General features: G+C 41.9%; 1 protein-coding gene across 3 annotated transcripts in view; it reads right to left on the reverse strand.

Annotated features, from left to right (window-relative positions):
- Window positions 1-20,090, reverse strand: part of LDAH (lipid droplet associated hydrolase) — a 217,149-nt gene that overhangs the window by 148,210 nt on the left and 48,849 nt on the right. For all 3 annotated transcript variants that reach the window (XM_006034383.3, XM_006034382.3, XM_025216356.1), the window contains exon 3: window positions 11,428-11,562. In XM_006034383.3, coding sequence (XP_006034445.2) covers window positions 11,428-11,562 — 135 coding nt within the window. The remainder of the gene's footprint in view (window positions 1-11,427; window positions 11,563-20,090) is intronic.

Here is a 20,090-nt window from a genome sequence, read left to right on the forward strand (position 1 = left end):
CTCTCTCTCTCTCTCTCTCTCTCTATATTGATTTATATAGAACTATTGAGCGAGAGAGAAATCCTCCCCCCCCAAACAGGGTGCTGTCACTTAAAGCAATCACACTGTGGTCTTGCTCATCTCTCTAATGCATTCCGGTCTTCTTGTTATTAATCCCATTTTCCCTTCTCAAAAACTGTATAAATACTTCATGCAGCATAATGTAAAGAGAGAGGGCAGTAGTGCCCATGCGGGCCATTCAGAAAGGGTGTTGCATGCATATTATATATAGACATATATAGATATAGATATATAGACATATATATTTATATAGAGAGAATACCTTTTGCTCATATTCACATAATGCTAGAGGTGGGTGAGCAGGACACTGACAAATACAGAAAGGCATGTGGTTGGAACTCTAGAATTCTGGGTTATAGTCCCAATTCTACCATGTGCTTCCAGCGTGGCCACACACAAGATCCAGTGCTTTAAATTCTATCGTGTAAAATGGGGATAATAATGTTTCTCATGCAGAAATAAGCAGTGGTAAATGGCAAAAATGCTCTGCTTGATTTTTTAAAATCAAAATCAAATTACTCAGGATGCTCTACATGACCTTTTGGTAGGACACTGGTTCTCCTACCTTCTAAGGCAATATCCTCAACCACTGCTCTGGGGTTTCTTTCACCAGAAATTTCATACTGGACCTGAGAAAAGTTCTCAGTAGAGCTTTCTTTTTAATAAAAACATACATTTCACAAAACTAGTAAGAAGACCTTTTGTAGAAAAATTCCCAGCTCGTCCTGATATTCACTATTAGCAGTAGAGGTGTTTCACCTTTACAACATTGTGAACATCAGGCTTTTTTGTCTCTTGGTAGGACAACAAGCATCCCTAAAAACTAATTTCAAAGTATAGCACTGGGCCCAGTTTTGCCACCCTTAGGTGCAGCAGTATCAGACTTCTTCAGTAATCTCATCACTATCTACGTGGCACAGTGCATAATACAATGCATTTTTTTAAACATTTTTTTTTGTGAAAATGTGACCTTCACTCTATAATTTTACAGTTATAATCTGATCCATTTGTCTTTCATGAAAGTTTTTTATTTTATTTGTAAATATAGGGATACTTACAAAGCTGCCTTAGCACATCAGTGCTATTATCAGTCAATAATTAACCTTTCTCCTTGAAAACCTCCAATGTACTTTTCTTCATTTTTCTTTCCATTATTCCTTTCTAGAGTAAACATATTCTCAAATTATCAACAGATTGCAATGCTATTTTTTCCCTACCTTATGTTTATTTTATTGTACAGAAGATGTAGCATCTGAATGGCAGTTATATGCTATTAAAATATTAACCACATTTCATCTTGCTGATAACTCAAAGGACCACCCATTTAATCGCAGGGAAAATACTAATTAATACACCCGTTCTCAGGCAGTAGCCTCAGCTTGAATAGCCAGGGCACTGAGCTACAATGTATTTTAAAAAGACTCTTGTAGGAAGCACTAACCTGCAGTTTAAATAAACGTTCTCAGTGCCTAACATGCTACTTGGGGAGATCCAGAAGATTACTTTTCTCATCAAAATGTGACCGGAAGTCTCAAAGAAAAGTAATACAAGACCTTCTAAATAATGACATGCCAAAAGAAGCCCTACAAACTTGGAAAAATAAACTAATTGTCGATATACTTTGACTGTTTATTTTAAATTAAGGGCAGAAACTGCTGTATCTGAATTACAATCTGTTTAGGTTCAGACTTTTTTGTTTCTTACAAACCTGTCTGTTAGACAGAATTAAACAATGGATGTGAAAATACTTGCAGTTTATAAAAAACAACATCAATACAATTATAATACATTTGGCATGGCAAATAAAAATGCAAGGATGAATAAGTAATCACTGTTTATAACATTATAAAAGAAGCTGTTCATAGGTAGCATCTGAGTGACTGAGTCAAGGACATTAACCATTAGGAAAACTATGAGTCAGTGTCAATATTAGGCATTGCAAAGGGAAAAGCAAGACTTTTAAGATTCTACAAATGTTTATAGGGCGTATATAGATTATGTTGATTTTAAACAGTGAGAGCCGTAATAAGCTGTTCTCTCCTTTTTGCAATTTTAAGTGTTTGAACACCACGCGCGATATACTGAACAACTGCACAACTGTTTGCCACATACTGAGTTCTACAGCAGTAGGGGAAGAAGATGAGTGACTCTTTCAGAGAAGAAGTGGATACTGGATATGTGGAAGTCAAGATTCTGAACAGTTCCTGTGCAACTGGTTTCTAAAGGTTGAATTTTAATATTAAAGTATGGATAAAAGTACACATTCGGAAACCAAAATCAGCGAGAATTCCCAGAATGTGGGTTCATTATACATACATAGTGATTACTACATCTTTCAGCTTCAATCTACATCAAAAGGCACAGATGTCAGCTGAGGATTTCTGTACCAAATTTCCTATAATTTCATATAAAGCAGAAACATCAGCAGCAAATGAAGAGTCGTTCATTTATCATCCTTCACAACTTGAGCATGCAGTTTTAGGTATCGGCAATGACATGAGAGAACACTCATCGTTGAGAAGCCAGAATTAGCCATACAAGTGTGGTCTGATGTACCCCGCTGCCTCTTATGACAGTGGAGGAAACAACTGTGTTGCCTTTTTAGTGATAAGTGTTTGTATTAACATTTTAATAATAGTAAACATATACACCTCTGTTTGACCTAACTGTATAAATCCCAAGCCATGTATCCACCTGCACTTAATAATATCACAGAGCATGAGCTTGTCAGACATGTGCTATGCGACCAGCCATTCCTGTTGGCACATGACCAAATTTTGTGCCCACTTACATTATGTACCTGTAGCTATGTATGAGTGAAAGAACTTACACTAGTACCTTACAGCATGTTTAATTACATTCATCATCATCTTAAAATGGACTAGTTATCTTTAAAAAAAAATTGCACAAGCTTTAGGGAAATGAAAGGATCAAGTATAGGTCCAGCAGACCTGCTGTCTTACCAAAGGCATGCAATGCCGAGAGCTGTATTTTTTGTTTGGTTTTCAAATCACTGGTTGCTCTTTCTAATAAGTTATGGAGTAGACTAATAGTGGTATCTACCACAGGAAGGTATGCTATAGTATCCTTAAACTTTCAAGTGGTACCAAAGTTAAATTCAACTAAAACAGAATATACCTCATCGTTTACTGTCTCCTTCACCACTTCAAAGACATTGACTAGTGTTTTTATGTAAAATGCATTAATTATCGATTGCATGAAGTTTCACCGTTAATTACTTTTTACCTTACTCTTACCTCAATCCTGGGGAAACTCTTTGAAAAGATCATCAAGGAGCACATCTGTGATGGGCTGGCATCGGGGATGATGCTCAAGGGCAACCAGCACGGTTTCATTTAGGGGCAGGTCATGTCAGACCAACCTGATTGCCTTTTACGGTCAGGTCACAAAAGCATTGGATGCAGGTGTCGCCATGCATGTAGTCTTTCTGGACTTCAGCAAGGCCTTTGACACTGTCTCCCACCCCATCCTCATTAAAAAACTAGGCGACTGTGGCATCGATGCCTACACGGTCAGATGGATTGCTAATTGGCTGAAGGGTTGTACTCAGAGCATGCTGGTCGACGGATCATATTCGACCTGGGGGGAAGTGGGCAGCGGAGTCCGCTAGGGCTCGGTCCTTGGGCCCGCACTGTTCAATTTCTTTATCAACGATTTGGACGACGGGGGGAAAAGCAACCTGTTCAAATTTGCTGATGATACCAAAATTTGGGGTGAAGTGGGCACGCTAGTAGGGAGGGAAAGACTACAGAAAGACCTGGATAGGTTGCAGGGGTGGGCTAACAAAAACAGGATGCGTTTCAATACGGACAAGTGCAGGGTGCTGCACTTGGGCAGTAGTAACCAGCAGCGCACTTATAAGATGGGAAACTCCCTTCTTGAGAGCACAGAGGCAGAAAGGGATCTTGGTGTCATTATTGATTCCAAGATGAACATGGGCCGACAATGCGAGGTCACGGTCGGCAGAGCTAACCAGACCTTATTGTGCATCCACAGGTGAATCTCAAGTAGGGCCAAGGAGGTGATCCTCCCCCTCTACGTGACACTGGTCAGGCCACAGCTGGAGTACTGTGTCCAGTTCTGGGTGCCCCACTTCAAGAGGGATGTGGACAACATTGAGAGGGTCCAGAGGAGGGCCACCCACATGATCTGGGGGCAGCAGGGCAGACCCTACAATGAGAGGCTACGGGACCTGAACCTGTTCAGCCTTCACAAGAGAAGGCTGAGAGGGGACCTTATGACCGTCTATAAACTCACTAGGGGGGGACCAGAAGGGTTTGGGGGAGACCTTGTTTCCCCTAGTGCCCCCGTGATAACAAGGTATAACAGCCACAAGTTGTTGGAGAGTAGGTTTAGATTAGACATCCGTAAGAACTACTTCAGTTTAGGGCGGCTAGGATCTAGAAGCAACTTCCAAGGGAAGTGGTGCTGGCTTCTACCCTGGGGGTCTTTAAGAAGCGGCTCAATGCCTACTCGGCTGGGGTCATTTGAGCTCAGTTTTCCTCCTGCCCAGGCAGGGGGTCGGACTTGAAGATCTACAAGGTCCCTTCCGACCCTACTTCTATGATTCTATGACTTTCTCTTTGCCACTTTCCTTTCCTATCAGCTACTCTGGCCATCTCATTCTTTTAAATATAAACCTCAGGCTTAAAAAGCCCAAGAGTCCTTGGACTCACCAGTTCAAATCCTGATATGTTTGATTTACTTCCTCATCTTTCCCAAGCAGAGAAATGTCAGGTAACTTTGGGTGGCTGGGTCTTAAGCACAAGCAACATTGAAGAGTCTAGGGAATTTTGTAAGAGAACAGGGCAAAGCCCTATTTTCCTTGGACAGAATGTACTCTGTCTTCATTGCTGGTTTTGCTACCCAAGGTCAATGTTAAAGGGTGTATATAACACCAAATCCTATTTCTGGCACGCTGTCCCTTTGGGAATGGCACAAGACTCGTATGTAAGTGAAGCCATACTGAGGCTCAGTCTTAGGAAAAAGCTTCCATTCCCAATAGTCAAACAGAAAATCCTTCTTGGGCTAGCGCGCACAGTTAGGATTTGCTTCATGTAATCAAGAACTTTTAGATTGTTTCAGAAAAGCACTGAATTAATATTAAGGACTGTGTTTTGCAATCTGTATGAAGACAATTAAAAAACAGCAATGTGGAAATCAAACTCACTGTCAATCCTAGTGTTCAGGAAGAAAGGTATTTGCAGGTATGTTACATGACAGTGAAGAAATATCTAAGCTCTTTGCACCCTGACAACTGAAGAGGTGGCTTTCACTTATCTAAAGCATGGGTTGGCAACCTTTTCCAGCTGCGTGCCAGAACAATCCAGTTCCAGTCAGGGGCAGCTTGGCATGTGCAGGGCAAGAGCTAGGATCCAGCCACTGCTGTCACTGGGGAGCACAGGGGAAGCACCTGCCACCGCAGACTCTTCTTCCGAAAGGCACAGGGAGATGATCCACAGCTGCAGCGGTAGGAGGGGGGGCAGGCTTCAGCAATAGTCGCTTTCCTTTTCCCCTGTCACTGCTGGGATAAGTGCAGGTTGTGGACATGTTCCCCAGGCTGCTGGGCGGGAAGGGAGGAAAAAAAACCAAATCGGTGGAGGAAGTCAGGTCCTAGTGCCCACCCACCTTTGACCTGAACTGAGTCAATCTAGCTGTTGAAATCCCATGTTTGCAGGCTGAATCCAATGGCTTTATGGGTCGCAGGTTGCCAAACATCGGTCTAAAGATTTTCTGCTTCCTTCAGTGTTCATATGGCGTGACGCACAAATGAAGGCAGTTATTAGAGACCTGGAGCTCACTCTAGTAGCAGGAGAGGAAAAACCATGCTCCACTGGGGGCTGCAAGCCCATGATCCCAAGAAGCAGCAGAAGGTGGTGGGTGGCTGGCATTCCCTCCTGCAGGGCACAGACATCTGCCAGCCTGACCTCTTGGCTCAGGTGGTCTACTACCTGTCAGGAGCCCACATCAGACACAGCATGGAAAGGTTGCCAAGACATATTCAGTACTATCCCATGCTGCACATCCATGTGGGCACTCGTGATACTGCCAGAGGCAATCTTGGGCAGATCAAAAGTGACAATAAGGCTCTGGGCACAAGGGTGAAGAGGATGGGGGCCCAGTCAACGGTAAAAGTCAGGCTAGGAGCAGATGGATCAATGCATCCCCTGGCTGCGTAAATAGATTTGCCAACAGGGTTTAGGTTTCTTGGACTGTGGTGTGATGATCCAAGAAGAGAAGATACCAGGAAGAGATGCAGTCTACCTGACAAAGACATGAAAAAGTGTCTGCATTTTGGCTTGAGAACCCAGGAGGGCTTTAAACAAGGTTGACCAGGGAATGGAGACAGAAGCCCAGACATAAATAAAGAGCCAGGCAACCTGACTAAAAACTTAGTATAGTAAAAGCTGTGTTAACTGGCATTTTACTAACTGGAATACTCTATTATCCAGCATGTGCATGAAGTATTGCTTGAGCAGGGCTAGGGGGAGGGGAGTGCAACAACTCCCCTCTGCAGGCTGCACAGGTTCTGCCTGGCCGGCTGGACAGAGGGGTGGTGGGGGAGGAATTTGCATGTAGCAGCACCCAGCACTGCCATCACCACCCTGTGCTGGCACCATCACGCTAATTCCAATAACCGGCATTTTTAGATACCTGGCACTCTCCTTACCCCCCTCATGCCAGATAGCAAAGCTTTTACTGTAAGAAGAAGCAATAATGGAAGCCTTAGTAATGTTTCCAGAGGGAAGAGAGGACCATCAGTTAGATCCCTGAAGTGGTTATATAATAATGCACTAAGCATGGGTAATAAACAGGAAGGATTGGAGGTCATAATACAATCTCCCAGTTTTGATGCAATTGGGATTACAGAGATTCAATGGGATAGTTCACATGACTGCAGTATAATCATGGATGGGTATAGCTTGTTCAGGAAGAACAGACAGGGGAAAAAAAGAAGGAGGTGTTTCCCTATATATATCTATATATATATATATATATAAATAAAGGTGATGAACTCATCTTTCCAGGTGTAGTATGAAGTGCAAGGTAAGCCTTTTGAAAGCTTCTAGGTATAGATCAGAGGGGGTGCCATGCTGGGTAATGTCATGGTAAGCATCTACTACAGGCCACCAAAACAAAAGGCCTTCTTTAAACAACTGATGGAAGCTTCCAAATCACAGAAATGGATTCTCATGGGCTACTTTAATAATCAAATATCTTCTGGGAGTGAAACACAGCAGTGCGCAAGTAGTCCAACAAATTCCAGAAGTGTAATGAGCACAACTTTTGGATACAGGTGGTAGAGACTAGGGATGTGTGAAGCTTTGATCCCTGATTTGATTTGGCAGTTATTTAGCCCAATGCTCCACGTGCCCCAGCATTGCAGCGTTCACAAGCCGCGCCTGCTACCTCAAGGTATGTAGAAAAAACTTTTAAAGCTGTGCCTATGTCCAAATTGCTGATTCTCCGAATCAGCATTGAATCTTCAGATTTCAATTCAGCCGAATTGAATCAGGGACAGTGATCCAAATCAACGAATCAAATCACTGTCCCCAATTTGGGCTGAATCCAAATCCGAATCGAATAGGGGCCACTTCACACAGCCCTAGTAGAGACCCTCCTTTAACTCACTGCTCACAAGCAAGGAGAAATTGGGAGAGAATGTGAAAGTGGAAGACAACTTGGGTGACAGTGACCAAAAAATGCTAAGAGTTCAACATCCTAAAGGGAGGAAGGAAAGAAAGCACAGAGTAAGGACACTGGACTTCAGGAAAGCAGACATTATCAAACTCAGAGAAATGGTGGGAGCAAGTCTGAGGGGTAAAGGAGTTCAGGAAAGCTGGATGTACTTTAAACAGACAAGGCAAAGGAGCAAGCTATTCCATTGCAACAGAAGAATGAAAAGTGTAACAGAAGGCTAGCCTGACCAGACAGAAAATTTCTTCAATGAGTGCACACTCAAAAGAATCCTATGGAAAGTGGAAACTTGGTCACAGTACTAAGACAGAATATAAGAGAATCATTTGGACATTCAGAAAAAAATTAGGAAGGCAAGGCATAATTTGAGATTCAACTGCCAAGGGCCATAAAAGGCAATAAAAAGGGGTTCTGCAAGTATGCCAAAAGTAAGAGGAAGACCAAAGAGACCAAAGGTTCCTTACAGAATGCATAAGGCAATCTACTTCCAGATGATGTAGAGATTGCTGAAGCATTTAGTGACTTTTTACTTTAGTCTTCACAAATAGGGGTAGCTACTAGATGAGGAGTGCAGTTGGCAGTAAAGATAAGAAAGGAAACAAAGAGCCTAGAATAATGGCAAAACAGGGTAGGGTTTTTTTTTTAAAGCTAGATGCCTGTAAGTCAGGCATGGGATGCATCCTAGGGTAGTGACGGAATTGGCTGAGGTCATTTCTGAGGTATTGGCTATCCTCTTTGAGAACTCATGGAGGTCAGGTCGAGGTCCTGTATGATTGGAAAAGAGCAAGTATAGTGCCCATCTTTAAGGGAAGAAGGAGGATCTAGGGAATTACAAACCAGCCAGCCTGATCTTGATTTCTAGAAGGATCATGGAGCAGGAGTTCAAGGAATCTACTGTAAAGTGCCTAGAGGAGAACAAGGTGATCAAGAAAAGGCAGCATGGATTTACCAAGAGCAAGTCACACCTGACCAAGCTGATTTCCTTCTATATTAAGGAAAAGGGCTCTCTGGATGGGGGAAAAGCAGTGAATGTGATATACCTTGACTTTAGCAAGGCTTTTGACACCATCCCCCAAGACATTCTCATGGAAATGCTAAGGAAATACAGCTCAGGAAATACAGATTAGATGAAAGTACTATAAGGTGAATACATAACTGGCCAGAACATCCTACTTAATGTCTAATTGGGAAAAGGTATTAAATGGGATTCCCCAGTGGTCTGTTCTAGGTTCAGTACTGTTTAACATCATTGTTAATGATTTGAATGATAGACTGAATGCATACTTAGCAAATCTGCAGATGACACCAAGTTGAATGGAATTGAAGATACTCTAGAGGACAGGGCTAGGATCTGGAATAACCTGGATAGACAGAGAATGATCCATAAGCAATCAGATGATATTCAACAACAACAAGTGCAAAGTCCTTGAGACAGAATAACTGCATGTACAAAGACAGACTGGGTAATGACTGGTGAGGCTGGAGTACTCTGTAGTACTGCAGAGGAAGACCTGGGGGTTAGAGTGGATCATAATCCTAATATAAGCCAACAGTGTGTTCTTGTTGCAAAAAAGCTAACAGCATACTGGGTTGTATCAAATAAGAGCAACTCTTGCAAATCAAGGGAAATGATTATTCTGCTCTACTCGGCATTGGTGAGGCCTCACCTGGAGTATGATATCCAGTTTTGGACTCCACACTTCAAGAAGAATGTGGACAGACTGGAGAGTCCAGTGCAGAGCATCTAAAATGGGAGGTCTAGGAGGCACAATTTATGAGGGAAGGCTGAAAAAAACTAGGGTTTAGTTTGGAGAAGACAAGACTGAGGCGGGATTTGGTAACAATCTTCAAATAACTGAAGGGTAATTACAGACATGACAGAGATTGGCTCTGTAATTACCCTTAATTACAGAGTGGCTATAGGAAACAGGACTAAGAGCAGTGGCTTCAGTCCCCAGCAGAGGAAATTTAGGGTGAAGATTTGGAGGAAATTTCTGAGTATTATGGCAGCCAAACGCTGGAACAAGCTACCTAGAAAAGTTGTGGAATCTCTACCCCTTGAAATTTCAAAAGCAGGTTGGATGGACACTTGGCTGAAATGGTTTAGTCAGGGACAGCCCTGCCTTGAGCAAGGGGCTGGACTAGATGACTTTGTGAGGTCGCTTTCAGCTGTACTTTCCTACAATCCTAATACTTTTGCACTGCATATGGTTGTATACTATTTGATTACATTTTCCTTATGCTACGAGTTTAAGGCACTGGGGGGGCGGGGTGGGAGGGCTGATCACATCATAGCACTCATGTACACATCTCACAGACTTTTCCTGTAGAGGTTAATTTTGGTCTTGTACATCACCTTTTCTAGTTTTGACTTGGAATGTTTAGGTGCTGCATATACAGTCTATTCATGCTTTAGTTAGTCGTGTTTTTGCAGTCAATTTGCATTTCCTTCACTGCATTTGTTGCAATAAATAAATGCAGGAAAGATCAGCTTCTAATAACTCAAACTTGCTTTTTGTTATTTCCTGTTCTCTTCCTTCCTCCTGACATAGGCCAACATCTGTTCTTCTATTGCACACAATTTATATCGTGTCAGTGTGGCATAACTTGAGGATTTCTAGCTGTTTGGCATTTTCCCTTGGGTTTATTTGAAGTGAAATTTATTTTTGTTGTTGCATTCTTAAATTGCTATTGCAGAGTATAATTTGCTGCCCTAGTAAAGCAAGTAGTCTAGGGCAGTAACAATATATATTTTTTTAAATTATTAAAGTTTTTAGAATCTCCTAGAAGACTAAGTCTGAAAGAGACTCCCTGAAGAACATTTTAAACACATTTCAAATGCATGCTGATGACAAGATTTGAACTTTCTGCTCCAAATAAAATAAACAGAAAGTTACATGAAAACTTTGCATAGTGTCATTTCATTAATTCTTTTTTTCCCCCTTTTTTCTTAGCTATCCATCAACAGTTTCCAGTGCTTAACTCCACAGTGCTATATGCTTACCAGCAAGTGCAGGCCCCATTGTACCAGAAGGCAGAAGCACAGGGAATTCTCTTCTCCCATGCCAAAGTGTTAATGTTTGGCTTAGAGTCTGACATTTGACCAGAATAATTAGTAGCAATTTGACAAAAAGGCCAACAGGTTTCAGGTTTCACTTTTAGCTTTGAAAATACAGAAGCTAATATAAAGGCTCAAAAGTTCAGGCGCAAATGCGGTCAGTAAAGAAAGCTATCCTAAGAGCCATCCTAATACTAAAACTTCTTCTAAGCTGGTGAAACCTATTACTGTTATGGAGCCTAACTGATTCCAGTGCTACTTCAACAGAGCTCTAACCATGTGCAAGGGTCTTGTGATGCTCAGACTGGGCTCTGCATTGGCTCCCCACCAACCCAGTGCCCAAGACCCTTGGTCTTCCTCCTTTATGGCTTCCTTCACAAGAGCCGAAGCAACCCACCCTCCTTGCTTTTACATCAGCCAACTCGCTTTCTTTCTCAGCACGCCCCTTCTTCAAAGTTGTTTTGTGGATCATTGGTGGGGAAATTCAAAGATGAAAAATACCATGTAAGGGCTAAGTGAGATTATTAATAGCTACATATGTTGCAAGACAGTATTGCAGAGTAGGTGAGATCCAAATTACAGTACAGTACCTTCTGTCATTTCCATACCACTCGGGGGTTTACAGTGCCCCGCATGGCTCACTGCCCAAACTGGATACTGCTGGTTTAGTCCGCAATAAAGAGCCTGGATGAAGGTCCTGTAATAACCTGCCAATCCTGGGTTACCTAATAGAAGAAACACACAAATTTGCTCAGTGTTAACAATACAGCAATTGACACACTACAATGCAGTTCCATATAAACATTTCATTTTTTTGCTACTTATCCTACACCGACAAAGTATATTTTGATTATGTATGAGAATAATTCTTTGTGAAAAGCACGCTGATACCCTTACAAAAGGAATACATTTTTTTCACCAAAGCTCAAATTGGCTGCCAGCTGGCCCGCTGGCTTCTATTAATTGTGTTTGAAAATTATCCCTAGAACGTATACAATAAATATCAAAATACAATAAAAGGAATCTGCTCAGAAGAATCTCAATGAGATTTTATGAAAAAATAGCCCAACAATGGCTGTTCATTTCACCAATACATACCACACAGGTTCTGTTACTCTAATCTCTGAAATTCTTTACCACTTTAAAAACTGAATTAAATCACGTTGAGAGTTTGAAGGTCTTAGTGCAATAAACAATTATAACATTTTTTATCACATCTACTACAACAACTCATTAGATTATGCTAAATCTATTATGCACATAATGTTAACTTTGGCAATTCCTAATTTTTTATTACTTAATTTTGCAACCTTAGGCCATGTCCAGATGAGCACGGCCATGTGGTATGTGTCACTGCAGACGTTTCTGTGGCACCACATACTGCTCATTCAGCTGCTCTCCACGCTGCAAGAGAGCAGTGCAGGGGGGATTTTTGACTCCTGGGTCTCCATGGATAACCCCCCCGCCAAAAACAACTTGCGTAAGAAAAAAGCAGAGCAGTGCATGCAGGGGCAATGCGCCAGGCTCTGGTTTTGAGCAGCACTAGCCAGAGCCACACACTGGCTGCTGGCTAGGCTCTGAGCGGCGAGATTGCCACTGCTGCAGCCCCGGAAGGCCCCCAGAGCCCAGGTAAGGCTGCTGGGGCTAGCACAGTGCTGACCCCGGACTTCCCTATCCCACATGGGGTAACCTGCCATGTGCCAGAAGGTGCATGGCACAGACATTCCCCAGGGACAACTAGCAGCGGCACAGGGAACATAAAATAAGCACCTTACTCCATGTTTACCAATTCCTTTTTTTCATGCTAAAGTCCCACTTAGTTCTCATTCAGTGACTGAAGTAAGTGAAGATTTCAGAGCATGAACAAATTAAAAGGCACCACGTCCATCACACCTGAGATGTATCAGTTACTCTTCCTTCATTTGCATTTAAAGTACTCTCAGTTCGGATGCAAGCAACAGAACAAAGAGGGCAAAATTTGTCACAGTTAAACTACATAGTACCATTAGAACCTAGTAGTGTGGATGCAAAGATAACACTATAAAAAGGTACAAGAAAGGGAGGAAAGCTGTACAGATATGCATGTCCTTCAAAACATTTCAAAAGAGCTGAAGTGCCCCAAAATACTCTCTCTTGAAATGAGGTATTATTTTTAAGCTCTTCACTTATTGTTATCTCTGCAAAGGGATGGGGGACTTAGGTCCTCCAGAATCCCACAATGCTCCACTCATCTTCCCTCCCTCCTGACAGCCTGCCAAACTGTCCAGCCACTAGATCTGCTCCTGGGACCCAGCTACTCTGGCACTCAGGGCACTACTGCTCCCAGGGTGCTGCCAGCTCCTTACTAAGAACTAGCACTGCTGCTACAGACCCTCATGTGCTCCCCCATGGCAGACACCTACTGACACCTGCCCCCCTCCTCACCACCTCCACCATTACCAGTGCCAGGCTCTCCAGCTCCCAAATCCTCTTTCTCTTTGGTGAGAGGCACCCTCCACTCACACTCCATCCCCTTTAGGGGGAAACGGGGAGCAGTCGCAGGCCACTGCAACCTCCTGTAGTGCCCCCTGGCTGGACAGCTGCAGCTGCATGCTGTACTTGCATCCCATTGCTAAAACGATCCCTCTGTAAAACATTTCCAGGCCTGTTTACACTTGGAAACATTTTAAATGTTACTTCTGTCCCTACCTGAAGTAGGCATCATAAAACCACTTGATGCCAATGACCCTTTGGGTAAACAGAAGCACAATACCTGAACCAGTCCAAGAATGTTACCGACTGGGAACTAGTTTGCAATCTTCTCAGTTTAAAAGTATCCACACATGCACTGCCAAGGGTTTTAAGGAGAACAGTCATCTTTTGACTCATCTTTAAGCACTGCAATACTTAAATTGCCACTAAGGGGTGGCAGTGAACACTCAGCCCAGCATGCCTCCCAGTGGTGAGTACCCCAGTTTCCCCAGTATACCCCAAGCAGGACAGGAAGACCCTGATTGGCTGGGCACCAAGGGAGAGGAAGACATCAACTGCCTGCAAGGGTAATTTTCTGATCTTCCTTCTCACTAACATGGAGTTCAATTAAGAGCAAATGATTTCAATGCAGCTCATTCTTGCATGTTAACAAAACCTGTGTGGTGGTATCCTGACTGGGTGTCCCCAGGGGTATGGAGGTGAGGGGAGAAGAGAGAATTGGCTTGACCCTTGCTTCTGTATTTCTAGGAGCTAGGTGCTCTGGAGCTTCCCGAGCTTCCCTGGCCTTTAAAGAGCATTTTCTCCCAGGCCCTCCATCAGCTTACTTCAGTTTTCTGGTACCTGACCCAGGCTGGTCCTATTACATGCTGATTTGGGTGTGAAGTGGTGGCTAGCTAGTTGGGGAGGGGTCTACCTGAACCCCTGCTTCTCTCTTCCTAGGGAAGGGAGGGTGAGGTTAGATGTTCCAGGTGCTCCTTAGAGCAGCACAAGGTCTATGGCTCAGGGTAAGGTCTTAAGAAGACTCTTTCTAGGGGTGGCCAGGCGTGGGAAGGTGCCTGGACCACTACTTCTGGCTTCCTGGGGAGCTGGGTATTTTGGGGGCTGTCTATGGTCCCCATGGCATTTAAACTGCATTCTCCCTCAGGCTGCTTATCTGTTTCATTCCGTTTGTGGCAACCAAGCAGGTACTGATGCATCCCAGACTGATCTGGGGTGGGAGAAGGGTGGCTAAATGGGTAAAGGGAGCATCCCTGCTTCTGGGACCCCAAGGCTGTGGGTGCTCTGGGCAGTGCCCAAGGTCTCTTTGTCAATTGCCACAAAAGGATGAAATTGACCAGTGGTTTTAGGGAAAACGCTGTTTAAAAGTTGCCTCTACCCACCTAGCCACACAGCCCCGGCCAAACTTGTATTTACTAGTCTGGGATGCCTCAAAGCCTGGTAAACTGCAATGCAATGAAACTGCCAAGCAGCTTGGCAGAAGGTACTGTTTAAAGCAGGGGTGGGCAAAATGTGGCCCGGGGGCCAGATGTGGTCCACCAGGCCATTCTATCCGGCCCAAGGGGCCCCTAAAAAATGTAGAAAATAAATATTTATCTTCCCTGGGCTGCCTGTCATGAGGCCCTCGATGGCTTGCCAAAATTCAGTAAGCAGCCCTCTGCCCAAAATAATTGCCCGCCCCTGGTTTAAAGGCTGCAGAGACACTGGGCAACCCTCTCCTCCACAGAGCATCTAGTGCCTTGGGACTCCTGAAGCAGGAATATCACCCTCTTCATACCTGACCACCTCCATTCAGCCCAAATCAGCCCAGGACAGCATGGACTGGGTCAAATACAGACAATATAGGTTGGAGCTTTTGTTTTTTGGCTACATAATAGAATAGCTAGTTGCCATGTAGGGGTTGGAGAGGAAGGAATAGGGTGAGCAGCAGTGTTATATGGGATTCCTGGAGGTCCAGCCAGACACTAGTCATGGAAAGATTGCTATCTGACTGTTACACCGAACAGGTTTAAGGAGGATCAGTTCAGAATAACAGCTGATTATCCAAGTATACTCCTGAAACAGTCCAGGAGATTTAAACTGTTCTAAATTGGCTGGCTTGGCTAGAAGCTTGTGCTTTAAACCACATTTAAAACGATATACTGTATGTGTTATGTCCACCTTAACTCTGTTCTCATCAGGAGTTGAATTAGGACTATTCAGAAAGTACAGTACTCTCCAAAAAGGTGCTCCCTAATAAATAAATTGAATGGGCTTCTTTCTTTGTGTATAAATGCATGGCTTGGGCTCTGCTTGGTTATTTTTTAGGCTTAATGGTAAATTCTAATCTTAAAAACTGGATGTATTGTTACTAACTGTCCTGATTTGAAAAGTGGTGTAGTGCTCTTGTGGTTGTGATGGCCCAGAGAAAGTGCAAGAAGCAAGGGGTTTCTTGCTATTTTTTACAGGACCATTTGGGAAAGTTGTTAAACAAGCTTTTGGGCGAAAAATATTTAGATCTTGGGAAAAAGCAAATATGGTCTAAACTAAAAAACAGATGGAACATTAACTTTGTGTAACTCCATTTTGTAAATAAAAATGGTTACTTGAAAAATGAGAAGGCGGCAGTAAACCTGCAGAGCACAGAGAAGTTTAATGATCATTTTCATTTATGTAATGAATAGCAATATTGATCAACGCTGTTCATCGAGACTAGTTAAAAAAATGACGATGATATTTGTCACCAGGAATTGTGAGAAAAATAAGAATTTCTCATTCAAAAGGCAGTTGGATGCATATCTTGTTGGGATCATTTGACTCCAGCAGACTTCCTGACTATAGCAGGGGGGCTGGATTCGATCTCATGAGGTCCCTTCCAGCCCCTAATGTCTATGAAATGGAGCTGAAACTAGTTGTGGTACCTACGTGCTAAGGTATTTCCCTTAGATTGTATCTGTTCTTCCTCTGACTTGAGGAAGGACATTTTTTGCACAGGAGTTTGTCCAACATCTTTCCCAACTATATAGTTAGTCCAATAAATATATCATCAAGTACATCTTGCTTGTCTGATTTAAAACAACTGTGACAGTAACAGAATTAGTTATTTTTGTACTGTCAGTGCCTTGGTGTTCACTAATAAAATTACCAGGTAAACAGAAAGAAAACACTGCAGTACATATGATCAAGAAAGTACTACAAGGTTTTCATCAGTATTCAGGAAAAGTTAAATATGCCAAAAAAAATGTTTAAAACATGGCCTAAAACAATGCCTAGGTTTTGCACAAAAAAACTGCAATGTAGGTTTCAAATAAAAAAAAAAGTAACGTCTTAATTAAACAATATTTGTGAAAAAATTAAAATGTCAAAAATATTTTAGTATCACAGAAACATTTCAGGTCTATAAACACCTTGAAAATATTTCATGTAGATAAGCAGAAAGATACTGAAATTAACTAACAAAGCTCGTCTTTCAGCAAATTGGAAGATGAAAGTAGCTAACCAAAGATAGAATTTATCTTTGCTAGCGCGTCTGGTCATTCTGCATTATACTTCAGCCCTGAAATAAAATGCATCAAGGTGTTCTACGGTCAAGGGATCAAGTTATTCTAAAAGCAGTAAGTTGTTTTTTTTTTCCTTAAATGCGTTTTCAATATCCATTTCAGTTTCTTTTCTTTATTCATGTAAAAAGAGCAAAAGAGAATTAACTGCCGCCCCTCCCCTCAAAAAACCCCCAAACCTTACACTTCCAGAGCTTTTATGTATTCTCTCCCATCAGCAATCAGGGTAGCCAATATCTAAGTATTGAGTCCTCAGCTGAAGAAAACTGAAAGTGAGAAGTGTTTACAAATCATTTGTCAGACGTTGTGTTAAATGCTGTATGTATTTCACAGCATCTGTGACTAATGACTTTGAGACGAAAGGAGATTTCGATCCTCTGATGAAAGGAACCTCTGCCCGATGTTTATTTTACAAAGGGAAATGAGATAAGATCGGTAAAAGCAAGCCAACCCCTCCCTCCACCGATTTATAAGCATCTGGTCAGGTTAAAAGACATACCATGTGGTCAGTTGTTAAGGGATGCTACTGCTCGGTCAGAACTCCTTAAAGACCCACTGCAATAAAATGAGCATATACCAGCAGAAAGAACAGTTGCATGTAAAGGTTTTACCAACAAAGAATACTGTAGAGCAATTCCAGTGTTGAGTGATAGTGAATAAATGGCTTACTGATCTTTCAAGGTCCAAGTCACTAGAGGTACTCCAGATTTGCATGAGTAGAACTGAAAGCACAGGATTCATCTTCCTGCTTGAAAAATCTGGATCAGCAGGCCTTAAACATGGTATGAAATGGAACTTTCTTGACTGGCTATATAAGCTTAATATTTACAGTCCCCAACTACAATGGGGTTTACTGCACATTAGATTTCTTTTTGTCCCTAAATGTAAACACATGGATAACTTGGGAAAGGGAATAGATTTCAATGTGTTCAGTAGTTTAGGGCCCAAATATGCCATTTTACGCATTCTTGTGAAGTACTGGTGCACCTGGAGTTCTGTGCCTAGTTTTGGAAATTATACTTCAAGACGCTGACAAGTTCAAAAGTCTCAGTAGAAAGCAACAAAAATGTTTAGTGATTTGGCACAAGAAAAGGTTGGAAGAACTGGGATAATATGGTATGAAGAAGAGACTACTGAGAAAAGACTTGATAATAGTCTTTAAAGGCCTGAAGGGTTGTGTTATAAGAAGGATGGTGATAATCTATTATCTTTGGCTATAGGGAACAGGACAAGAAATAATGGACTTACATTGTAACCAAGGAAATGTAGCTTGGATATTAGGAAGAACTCTCTCCCCATGCCAGTAGGTAAACTTTGGAACAAATTACCCAGAGAGGTTGTGCAATCTCCATCCTTGGAAATTTTAAAAATCAGATTATACAAACACTTGGGAAAGAAAGTAATGATCCTGCCCTGAACAGGGAATTGGATAGGATGACTTCCTGAGGTCCCTTCCAGATCTTTTATACAATTAAATAAAATCAAAATGTTGCCCAACTTAATAACTGATTTTAATTTCATATATTGTGGGAGATGAGCCACCCACCTCATGATGGTGACAAAATGGCCTTTGATCAATATACTAGAGTTCACACTTGTCCATTATAGGGATTTTTCAACAGCATCAAAACTATCCAGGCAATCTCAATGACTTTATCTTGGAAAACTACTGTTGAAAAGTAGAAAACCTACATGAATGCAATATATTGTATCAACTTTCACCATCTGAAGGGTCCTCAAGATACCTGAATCTCATATCATTCTTCAATCACTTCAGGGCAAATAAAGCATTCATGCATGCTACAGTCTCAAGTTGCAAAGACTTAATGCATAGGAAGAAGTATGCAACTAAGCAGATATCCTCCTCTATACTTTTACCTTCTGTGTATGTTTTATAAAAAAAATACTGATAAACACTGAATATAATTGAAAGAGATGCAAAGGAAAAATAAAATCAAAATTATACTTCTTATAATCTTGCCATACCAAAATAAAATATTTCAAGTGAAGACTAAGATTAAAAGAATAACCAAGAGAAAAATCCACAAAGTAACAGCACATAATGAAGGTCTTCATCATGACATTGAGCTTTATAGATCTACAGAATTTTTTTTCCACCAGAAGGAATTATAGATCGTTCTGTCTGTATCTCATATGACACATGCCAAGAAAACTTCATTTGTTCACCCAACACTGAGCACAAAAGTATCCAGTTTGGATTTAAAGTAATCAAAAAGGCAATGCCACTATTTCCCTTGGTAGTTTGTTGCAAAAGTTAATCACCCTGACTGCTGAAAAAGTTGGGTTTTATTTCTCATTTAAATTTGTCTACTTCTGCTTTCAGACACAGATGCTTTTTATGCCTCTCTCCACCAACGTTAAAAAAAAAAAAACACTTTAAGAACACAGTCATTTATCCCCACTAATGCACTTGGTGACAGAGATACGACAGCTTCCACCAACTGGGCATTTGCCCCAACTTTTCATTGATAAACAGCAATGTTGCCATAAGTTGTTCCATTTCCTTTGGAAAGCAAACTGGATGCTTGTTTAAAAAAATAAAACACAAAAGGAAATACGTGACTAATATCCAAACCACTACACTTCCAAAAAAACAAGATATCTAGAGTCAGGAAGTCTGATATCAGATATGGCATCACCACCCAAGCCATTCACATCAACTTGAACCACATATTTTTATGATCAAATACAAATAAAAAACCTTCAATTTAAATAGTCACAGCCCCTAAATACTCTGCATAGCAGTGGCAGAAAGCTTTCACTGGATCAACAAAACCCAAGCACCTTCAATTCTTGTGCTACAGAAAACTGTACAGATGCCCAAACATTAATTAGAACACTAACAGTAGTAGACAGCCCCACTTTGAAAAAAATCCCTAGATTTACTGCTGGGGCAATCCATGTTCTGTAATCACTGTACCAAAAAGCTAGAACAGCGATACAGTTATGCTTGTAAAAAAAACCCAATACATAATTGTCACAACCCAGTGATTTTGGTGCCTCGGCACGATGGAATTTTCTTGCCACATGAGAGCCTCTTGCACAGCGAGGGTTTTTGCTGCACAGAAGAACCTCGGTGCAAGAGAGTTCCCGCCAATTTGCAGGGTGCATTTCTTCTTTGCAGCACACAAATGCACGGTGCAAAGAGTTCCCGCTATTCGAATGCAAATTTGTGTCCCGCTATTGGCTAGTTCTAAATTATTCCTACATGGCGGCTAGTAATTGGC

This window comes from Alligator sinensis, unplaced genomic scaffold (assembly GCF_000455745.1).
Source record: "Alligator sinensis unplaced genomic scaffold, ASM45574v1 scaffold200_2, whole genome shotgun sequence".
NCBI lineage: Eukaryota > Metazoa > Chordata > Crocodylia > Alligatoridae > Alligator > Alligator sinensis.